The sequence below is a fragment of the Perna viridis genome, chromosome 2 (genome assembly GCF_037379345.1).
Source record: "Perna viridis isolate PV_CMFRI_1.1 ecotype Kerala chromosome 2, ASM3737934v1, whole genome shotgun sequence".
Lineage (NCBI taxonomy): Eukaryota > Metazoa > Mollusca > Bivalvia > Mytilida > Mytilidae > Perna > Perna viridis.
The window spans coordinates 69,731,244-69,742,254 of NC_142446.1; the positions used below are offsets into that span (position 1 = coordinate 69,731,244).

General features: G+C 33.9%; 2 protein-coding genes across 6 annotated transcripts in view; one reads left to right on the top strand and one right to left on the bottom strand.

The window, feature by feature from the left end:
- The window catches only part of LOC148626709 (uncharacterized), a 29,094-nt gene extending 26,671 nt beyond the window's left edge, over positions 1-2,423 (top strand). For all 4 annotated transcript variants that reach the window (XM_088570933.1, XM_088570934.1, XM_088570935.1 and 1 more), the window contains one exon: positions 267-2,423. In XM_088570933.1, the coding sequence (XP_088427059.1) occupies positions 267-777 (511 nt within the window). In that variant the 3' untranslated portion in view covers positions 778-2,423. The remainder of the gene's footprint in view (positions 1-266) is intronic.
- A 2,792-nt stretch (positions 2,424-5,215) lies between these two features.
- LOC148626710 (uncharacterized) lies at positions 5,216-7,432 on the bottom strand. 2 transcript variants are annotated; one of them, XM_088570943.1, is made up of 3 exons: positions 6,641-7,092; positions 5,927-5,995; positions 5,224-5,756 (listed from the first exon to the last, which is right to left on the bottom strand). In XM_088570943.1, exons 1-3 carry the CDS (start codon positions 6,906-6,908, stop codon positions 5,620-5,622), a joined length of 474 nt encoding a protein of 157 aa, XP_088427069.1. In that variant the 5' UTR covers positions 6,909-7,092; the 3' UTR covers positions 5,224-5,619. The 2 variants fall into 2 exon arrangements, with proteins under 2 accessions (XP_088427070.1, XP_088427069.1); XM_088570944.1 differs by lacking the exon at positions 5,927-5,995 and having other exon boundaries at positions 5,216-5,756; positions 6,641-7,432.
- Between the last annotated feature and the right edge of the window lie 3,579 nt (positions 7,433-11,011).

Here is an 11,011-nt window from a genome sequence, read left to right on the forward strand (position 1 = left end):
CCTGTCTTTAAACTGACAGTAGTTGGACAAATAACAGTTTTTCAACTCGTCCATCAGCAGCTGTGTTAAATGGACTGTCCATATAGTGTAAACTTAATTGACATCATATAATTATGTTTGTTTTCTAATTTTCTCCTTCTTAATCGTATATTTGCAAGCTGGAAAATGGTACCTATTCCATCGACATGTCCTACCATGTTATATGGGGGAAGTGCCTCTAACATGACTGTGTTGAAGTTTGCCTTATTTAATTTATTTTTTTTTAGATGGGAAGACATATCAGCAGATCTGAACACGATCAATCCAGATTATATAGACATAAGAAGGTTGGACAAAGGACCTCAAAAACGTAACACGAAAAAGACAGGTGGTAACCTACACTGTATAATGGCATTCCAAAAATGTCAACCTCTTCAAAATCGGATCTCTAGAAAAACTCAAATTCCTACTTTAGGAGGGAGTACAAAAAGGAGTACTTCTGGAGGAAGACCAGCATCTAGTCCTGCTAGGAGTTCGAGCCCCATGTCTCGACAAGCTGGGGGCCTCCCTGCTAGTCCTGCCTCTCCTGGTGTTTCACATTTCGGATATTCTCATAAGGATAGTCAAATTCCATCGGAGCCTTTTAAAAACTTGCAAAGCAAAGTAAATACTCCTAGATCAAAGAATTCAAACAATGCTGACTATGAAATCTTGATAGCAAGACAAATGGAGGCGCAGGAAGAAGATGAAGCATGTGAAGATGATACAGAGACTGAATCTGTCACAAGCAATGATTAATTATATACTATTATACATACTCTAAATGGAATGTGAATTTTGCCTTTTGTTAAAAGTTGAAAAATTAACACTAAAAATATTAAAGCTATTTTTGGCTACATGCATACCGAGGTGAACTTGTCATCTCTACATGGCAAAGTTAGCAAATTGTACAGTAGTCCTTAACATGTGGAAACAACTTCATCTACATCTAAATTTATTATGGAGTGCAGCAAACATCCAAAGAAAAAAGTCGTCTATTCCCACTTCAGTGAGTGCTAATAGCATTATCTTAACTGTACATACCCGTTCACCTTAGGAACATTTTATGTAGGAGAATCTCTTGTGTCTGAGTTTTTTATGCAAAAGCAAATTGTTAATGTAAAATTCAATTATATGGTATTTTCACAAAAAAGATTGTCATTTTAACCAAAAACCTTCCACAAATCTATGTGGTAGAATCTAAATTTTGCATTGATTTTGTTGGAGTCTCCGCCCTAATGTGGGAGACTTAACAGGTATGATTAAACATGATAGGATGTAAGGAAATTTTACCATTTTGTCTTTCATTACATAATAGGTATAAATGAACATTTGAAGATGCAGAAACTTTCAACAAATGAAGTATTTTATTACATGACAATATCATAAGTTGTTAGTGATATTACATTCTACATCATGTTACTGGTTAGCTGATATTGAAAGTATCACAAAACTAGATTCTCATTTTAGTAATTTTAAGAAGGAAAATTGAAATCAGGGGTCATTACTCAATAGGATATGTAAGTCTCGTCACATGGTTCCATTAGAATGGGTCCTCGTCTACCAGTCAAATGCATGGAGATTCGTCGTTGATATACCATTGAGTTAAATATAAAAAGCAAAATATCATTCTGTGTAAAAATACTTATAAAAAATGACAAATACCTAGTTCTACAAAAATGTTTAGAAAAGCATTAAATAGAAAATTTTGCATTGTGATGCAGCACTATGATTTCCTGGAGGTAAACAATATAATGCAGATCGATCTTCGAATTTCAATACGTTCTACGTCGGAAATTATGGAAGGGAAACCGAAACTAGAACAAGATTTACAAACCGTACTATGACAGTGGGATTAAAATATCAATAATTGATGTTGCCACTTTTCAGTGGGCTACTTTTTGGCATTTGGAAAACACTTTTGTCTTGTATGGGATGTTTAGCTAGAATATGAAAAATGATGCATGGTCCTTTTTATTCCAGTTATGGATTTTGTAATTACATTTCTTGTGATATGGACAAAACCAAGATGTGATTCCTGAGTTTTCTATTGGTTGATACTATTTAGTTTTTTGGATTTCCATGAATGTTGCAAACTTCTAAATTGCATTCTCCTGTATAAAGATGAGAAAAATGCATTAATTATTTCTTTATTAGTTTCATGGATCATAAGATAATATTATTCTGTATGAAAGGTTGTGAACTTGTGAATACATGTTTCAATTGATAAAATGGTTCTGTTGTAAATTGTTTGTGCATGGTTATTTTTTTTTACTATAAATGAGTAATTAGTAATATGTTTTTTAATGATGTACATTGTATTGTAATCATAATTGTTTTTATTACAATCTATATTATGTTAATTATAAATTATATATTGAATAAAAAATGAAAATCTAACTGTGTATTTGATACATTGTTTTCTTTCCCCTTTGTGGCTTAAGAGGGTTTTAAAGGATTGTTATCTGAATTTTTAAAAAAAATTACTACCGGTACTTAAAAAATTAGAGCTTTGCAGACTGCAACATGATACAACCACAGTGGTCAAACCCTGAAAACTTCAGACAAGTGTTGACACAATATTAGTTACAGACACACTAAAACATAGGGACTTACTACTCATTATGGACACAACAACCAGTTTGGACACAATAGAGCACAAAATTTGAAGTACAATTACAAATTTAAATAAAAATATAAAAGTCAATTATTTGGGGGGTGGTCCCTTTTGACCCCTTATAACTGGAGAATTGTAAAAGATATTCGAAATCTTATTGAATGACGCAGGCAGAGAAATCCAACCAAAAATGAACTAAAGGCTCTAAAGTGCCTGAATTGCTCACCCGGCCCGGTAAGCAACATACTATTTTTGTAAAAGCGGCCATGTTTTTTTTAACAATAAAAATTCCTAAGGCACAATTATATTCATGTTCATTAAATTATGTTCAGTACTTTCTGAGGAGAATTTTTTTTTCAAAAGTTATAACAATGGGAACAAACGTTGAGAAAAGGACAATAACTCCAACATCGATTAGGTCTCATTACTTCCTGGTCAATGCTACGCCCCCCTCCCCCCTTTATGTAGTACCAAAAACACACTGAACCTAGAAATATGCATTGTAAGTACATTATTTGTGTGTACTCTGATCAAAAGTAGTCAAAATAAAGCTGAAAATGTGTACTTTAAAATCATATTTTTAATTTACTACGTAAGTGTATGAATATTGTTTACATGTGTGAGTAAGTTGCCTCCATGCCGTCAGTTAGCAGAAAAGGTCAAAATACGGATTTTCAGTATTATTTAGGTTACAGACCACCAATTCAACCAATGAGCATTTGGAACGTACGCAAAAATAGTCCTACGCAGAAATTACCCCTGTTCCTCATGGTGCTGTGAAAAAAGTTCTCATCTTATTTAAAAAAAATTAAACAGTTTCTGAAAGGACAAACATTTTATAGGTGCATTTTGCCTCTTGTGATGTGAAGCCTAATCTCCATAATAGTTTCTACATATACCCCTATCTTGTGAAAACACAGGGATTTCCCATGCTATTTATAGACCCTTCACTTCCGGTGACCAGTACTGCACTGCAAGTCTGCTAACCCCACATGCCATTCTGAGGATTGTGAGCTGACATATGTAGAATCATGCTGATATATAGTCCTCTGCAGGTTAAAGTTAAGGTAAAGTCCAGAGAAGCCATTGAATATTGTGAAATTAGCATAGAAGCCTATGGGAAGTGGAATTAGTGGTTTCTAGCCTTAATTTATTCAAGTAAACTTTGTGAAGAATTTCAACGATCATCGTACCATCAGCATAATGATTTTGAAAGCCTTATTTTGCAAGTTTTACAATGGTATACAACTTTTAAGGTGTCATTTGTCCTGGGAATTCACAGTAAAACTTTAGAAGTGGTTAGTGAGACCTTAAAAGACTAATTTACCTGAAAATTTGACCACAGATAGATTTCACCATGCTGACTATTTTTACTTCATGTAGGAAGTAGGCTAAACCTGATAGTTTTGGAGATGCATGCAAAAACTACTGTCTGACCCCTATGTTCTATCTTCAGTAACGACGGCCATGTTTTTTTCGACGGATCAAAATCTCTACATCAGTTCTATGCAGAATACGATATTAAGAACATTCATACCAAGTTTGGTTGTAATTGGGAGAAGAAGAGTTTTGAAATATTGTCAACGACGACGGGCGCCAAGTGATGGCAGTATGGCTCACATAGCCCTCGAGATATACGGCGGCTGTACGTTCAAATTATCTTAGTTACTTTATGTTCTTTGTTGTGCATGTCTGTTTTCCATGTCTGGTCTTTGTCCCTGGATTACATTCTTTTTATTACCGCTTGAATCTTGGTTCCCTTGATTACTATTTCAAAAAGTTGAAAAGTATTTAGTCATTTGCTTTCGAATTTTAATTATTATTTACTTATTTATTTATTTTATTTTATTTTATTTTTAATTTTTATTATTATTATCATTATTTTTTTTTGGTTTTTCAAGTGACCGGTCATTTTGGTTGCGGAACCTTTTCCGTTAATGTTGAAAAATAATGTTCTATTTTCAGAAGTGTCTTTATTTTCCGTTCTCGAGTGGCGGCCATTTCTACTACAATGACGGGTATTAAAATTGCATCTCAATGAAACAAACTTTGCAATATTACATATAGTTTATCTCAGACTGTTTCTCTGCCACAAATCAGTATTCTATGTACAGTATGTAACTCGGTCGACATTGGTCATCAACCATATTTGTGACAGACCCTTGGTAGTCACTGCCTCTTCAGCAAGCACGTGATAAGGGGATAAAGTGACGACTGTTGGGCTTGCAGTCGGAATAACAAGTCTGAGTAGGGAGGCAGCCTACCTTAGGGCTGTTGGTACTCTTAAGCACATTAGAGATCCGACTCAGTGTGTCGGACTAGAACAATGCAGGGACTGCTCGATTGGTCGATTGTTCTCGTCAGGAAATGCATGAAGTATCTGCTTAAGGATTTTAAACCATAATTTTAATGACATACTTTAGAGCTCTTTAGACCACGGCCACTGTATTCAAAAATATTAAGAAACTAGTCCTATTAGAATCGAAATAAATATCGGAAACTCTATCTTTTTTTACCACGGACTGGCCATTTATGTGGTTATTTAACCCCTCGCTATCGCTTGTGGTAAAATAATGCAACATAAATGGCCATAGCGTGGTAAAACAATGAACAAAATGGAGCTTCCGTGATTTATTTGTTATCAATCAATTAATCTACAGTGTATAGTTCCGCACTCAATCGTACCGGGTGATAGTCATGTATGTACATTTCCAGATAATTCTAGCCAGTGTTAACAAATCATAACAGAGTGTAATTGATGACATCGCTTAGATCGGTTCAAGTAATTAGAGCCTCAAATTCATTTTTTTTTTTTTACAAATAAAAACGTACCCATTGCTTTTCAAACTTTTTAATCAACTGTATGAATTATATATAGTTTTATTTAACATGAATACAACTGTATAAATTATATATTGTTTTATTTAACATGAATACATTGTTTCCCAGAATGTTTTACATATTTCCACAACTTTAATTCACATTTATGGTGCGGTGCTCATCTTTTCTTTGTATTCTTTTTTCAGTTGATCTTCGGTCTCTCTTATTTTTCGTTTTAGCCTTTCTTCTCGTCTATTCAAAACGGCTTGCCTTCTTTCTTGGAAACTTCGTCCGAGTTTACCTATAAATATTAGAAATGATTTTGCTATAAAGTTTGATATACAGTGGCAAATTTATGTAATTACGCAAAAAAAGTTAAAGCTGGCACTGATTATTTATCAATGTAGCATTGCAAGTTCGGTTCACCCATTCCTTTTTAAAAGCGAAATTTCTTTGAGAAATTGTTCTTACCTTTTCCAAATAGTTGGTATTGTCTCCTGGCGTCTGCCTTCAAATATTTCTCTCTTATATCACGACCAACTGCAATATTACAAAGACCCCGTAAATACTTCTTTTCAAACATGATTTGATAAACATGGTCAAAATAGACACAAATACGCTAGAAAAGTGGGAATTTCATGACAAAAACGGGTGAAAAGTGAAGTGGGTTTTTGTTTATCATTAAACCTGGATTCCCCGAAACTAAAAAAAATACTTCAGTCTGGACTATCTCCCATGGTAAATCCACTGTTATTTTTGGGATAATTGCTCACTGGCATGATAAACATACAACGATGTTATCAGACAACAGTATTTTTTTTTCAATATTTGCGGCGCAAGGACCAGAAATAGAAGCATATGGTTTGTAACATATGGCTACGTAACCAAAATAAAACATTGTTTGAAAGTTATTATCAACACACGCACACACACACACACACAAAGAATTAATTAGATTTTTCAACATAAGAAGATTTCGATAACAAAAAAAAAATAGGTATTTGAAATAAAAAGCACAGATAAACTCTAAATAGAGCATTTCCCGGTTTAAGAGTAACACATAGTGCTGTTCGAAACATCAAATAGCACCAAATACGATGTAGCAGGGCCAAACCATTATAAGAACATGTAGCTACACTTTTCTTCGAGTAGAAAATAATCTTCAAACATTTTAAAAATACAAACCTTCGTCAGTTGTAGGGTTCACCCTATTATCACGCCTCTGTAGAGAAGAAAGACGTCTAGGTCTTTGGGTTATTCTTCCGTCTGGGAATATCTCGTAAGACAGTCCCATTGCTGTTCCAGCGTTATTTGTTACTATAAGTCCCATCCTTTCTAGTTCATTTATAACTTCTTTAGCGGGACAAATAACTGGTACAACGGGTGCAACCTTTCCCTTGTTTCTCCTCTCACAACAACCGGTACAGTCGGCCTTAATTAAAAGCGCGCCCATCTTGATCAATGAAACTGACAAAGTTCAGACGTTGCCATGCGCTACCAATTGTTGCGTTCAGCGCGGACAGTGCACAAAGTTTCCTAACGTATGTGTGCGCAGAAACGTAACAAGGTATAAAAAATGGAAACATTGAAAGTGGCGGATGCAAGGGGTGGTCCAATCGCCTTTTACCGAACCTTATTTTTAAATGGATCCTTTCTCAATATATGCAACTAAAGTTCCATTGTAATAACTTATTTAAAAGTACTTCTCTGTCTAAGAATCAGGCAAAATGTGAATGAAGTGTGGCACATAAAGAAAAAAACGTCCACAATTTATTGCATTACCCAAATATTTTTACCTCATAACATCCAGAATTACCAATCAAAGTGTGTGTAAAATTGTTCTTCTTTCAAAGATATTGAATGGTCAAATTGGTTAAAATGCACTGTGAAATATGGCAAGAAAATTTTCCACACTGTTTCCCTATATCAGCAGTAAAAATATCTACATAACAGATGCTTCAAGGTTAAGTTAGATTGTTTTTCGGTGGTTTTGAATATATTTGAGGCAAAAAAGAGCAAATTGAGAAAAATGTTGTGCAGCCCATTCTTTGAATAGTACTTAAATGCATTGCAATTGACTTTACAAGACCAGTTTTACACATTATCGCATCAAAAGTCCTTCATGCATATGTAAATTTATGTTTCACACAACGAGTGTACTATATAGAATACGATATCTTTTTAGCATGTAACATCTTATGCCTTGTACATGTATGTTGTAATCTAAACTTCATTACATTGAATGATGTCGATAGCATACTAGTATTTTAAGCCGGCAGTCCAAGACCGTAGCCAGGGGGTGCGATGGGTGCGGTCGCAACCCCTCCCCCACTCTTGAAAAATGTATTCACATCTTAGCCTGCAAAATAAGAAATCACACCAGATAACCAAGTAAAACTGCGTTTCACTGATCAGTTCGCTCGCGCCCCCATTCAGAAAACGGCCCTGCAGTCCCCATTTGGAACCACCTCACGTTTCTTTCTGGGTCCGTCATTGATTGTATTAATGTATTGTCGGGAGTTATAAATTATCTGTAAGAACTTTGAAAAATATTTACTTACCTGATTTAAAAACAAGTACTAAATTTAGAAAATAGATCGTCACTGCAGTAAAAAATTTTCATTTACTTATGATTTTTAAATGCTTTAGATTATAACACATCAGTATTTTTCCAGTCGGGATGCAGAAATGGTGTTTCTATACATAGAACATTGTTTAAGTTTAAACGATAAAAAGCAAAATTATACCGACATACTATTCTAAAAGATGCATCAAGGATAGTCAAGGATCGCTACTTTTGTGTCTACAACTGTTCGTCACTGAAGTCTATAAACCATAAGGCATCAACCATTTTAATACCGAGGGGGCCCCGAGATAAATAAATGTTCAAATTTTTGGAGACAAATAAAATTCACCCCTCCACTAAAAAAATGAATTTTTCCCCATTATCTAATACTTAATAATAATATTTAAACAGCAGTCACACGAAAACATAAACCAAAGATGTTAATCGAAAGAATGAAGTCTTCAATGTCGCAAGTGGCAAGTAGTAAAGATACTTTAAATAAATCAAAAGCATTGCTTGTCAGTGGCGCATTTCTACCTATACATTTTGAAAGTGAAAAGAAATAAATTTGTAGTAGTAAAATACGAATTAATCATTATGCACTGTATGCGTCTTCAAATGGAAGGTTCATATTGCTTATAAAAGAAAAATCTATTCGAAACAAATGGGTAACTACACAAAAGGCAGCGTTTATAGTGGAGTCCGAGTTGCTCATTTACTTTTGTTACTTTGTATGTATGATTTTAGTTACTTTATGTTCTTTGTTGTGTATGTCTGTTTTCCATGTCTGGTCTTTGTCCCTGGATTACATTCTTTTGATTACCGCTATAACCTTGGTTCTCTTGATTACTCTTATATGAAAATGAACTGTTTATTACATTCTCCAGTCTTTCCGCGGGTCAGCCGGATCCTTGAAATAATGATGATTTAGATTGGTGTGGATTGATTTGTAGCTAACTTCGAAGAGATCAAAGATTCTCTGGCTTAAAAAAATTTACTAGCAAACTGCATGGATTTAAAAAAAAAAACAAAAAACGACTATGACTTGGTGAAATTTACGCAATCAACTTGATTCATATCAGCAAATACTTGCATGTATACTAAATTGAAATTGGATACATTATTATTCTATATTTTTCTTTCTTTCTTTCGAGTAAGTTATCAGATTTTCATTCATTGGTTTTAAAATCATAGATCATTGCACACGCATTATTGAAATTTTCCTGCGTTTCATCGAATAGCGGGAAATATTTGTATTTATTTGTGCGTCTGAGTTGTCATGTGACTCAAAGATTTAGTGACAGTCGTAATATCAAGATTGACATCGGGATAAGTTCGTCGAGCCATTGCGGGCGAATTTGAAAATGCTGGTACAGTATCTAATACCAAAGCATAATTTATTAAATAGCATGGCAAAACTGATTGACTCCAGACTGAACAATTTACAATCTAACTTAAAACAATCATAGAGTTGTCCGACGCTCAACTTGCGATATTTGAGGAAATTGTATCTGATAATTTTAAGTTTCAATGCAAAGGGAACGAAAACCAGTTTCGACACAGTATAAAAGTGATGTCTAAGTTCATTCTGATTTGGACTCATCGGACATCAACTTACATAATATAAAATTAATCAGGAATAATCAATACATGTACATATAATGAGTATTATAGAATCCAGAATACCATTTAAAACTGAGTCTAAAGCAAAACATATATAAAAAAACGATAAGTTTTAAGAACATGATTTTGTTTGTTCTGAGATAACTTGTTTACTGAACAAAGATTGTGTAAAAGAGGTTTATGTAAATGCAAACGTCGTTTATCCATTGACAGTAGCCCATAACAAGTCAGGTAAACCTAGTAAGACACGTTTTTGATTGTAGACACATTAATCCTAACTTATTTAAGTTAAAATTTAAGTATTAGGATGGTAGTCTAGCTAGAGAGATTAAAGGATATTTCATTTACAGATATAATTTGAAATCTATGGAAACGCATTTGGGTCACTTTTTACATTTTCATTGCTTCATATCACGGCAAATTGTGATGTACATGTATTATCACAACTGGTCGTAAAAGTTATGATATCTGTCGACATAAACTATCGCAATCTGAGAATTTAAAGTTGTGAAAATGCTGCGTTGAGTAGGCCTTTAGATCATGACGATTGGAGTATCTTTTATTCAAAATTTTGTTTGTTAACAAAATATGGGGAATATGCACTATAGACAGATTTGCAACAAATAATAACAATCGATTACAGCGTTTCAACAGTAAGATATGGTACCCAGGTACAGAAGCAGTGGATGCTTCAAATCAGTTTTGGGGTAAGGGGCCTCTTATTAAGACAAAAGGCGAGTTTGTTTTATTTGTTCAAGACATTTACACTTTACCTAGGTACCACACTGTAAAGGGTACTGGCAAAAATGGCATAATTGTTGATAGTTTAAAGCGTGTTACAATGATTGCTTTAAAGATAGTATTTGATTAGATTATTTGTTTTACTTGCATGATTAGGACTTGAACAGTATTTGGAGACAGCACTTATTTCTAGTGGTGTTAAGTGTAATCATGACTTATTTCAGGTGACCATCAAGATGTCCAAATACCTGATAGAGTTTAAATACTAACAAGCAATACTTTTTCCAGTGTCAACAAGTGGTCCGAATTTATTACAATACAGGGTTTTAGTGCTTTACCGGTGGATCCCATCCATGTTGCGCTTTATATTACCCATTTTTAAAGTTGATAAACAATGTTCCTCAAATGTAATTAATACTGTTTTAAAATGGGTACATGAATTAAATGAGTTACCAGACCCCACTTTGAATTGAAAGGTTAAATGGCAAATCAGTTAGTAAAAGTAAACCAGTAACCTGTGGTATTTTCTTAAGTTACCAGAGCTCATTTTGAATTGAAAGGTTAAATGGCAAATCAGTTAGTAAAAGTAAACCAGTAACCTGTGATATTTTCTTAGATTTATTTTC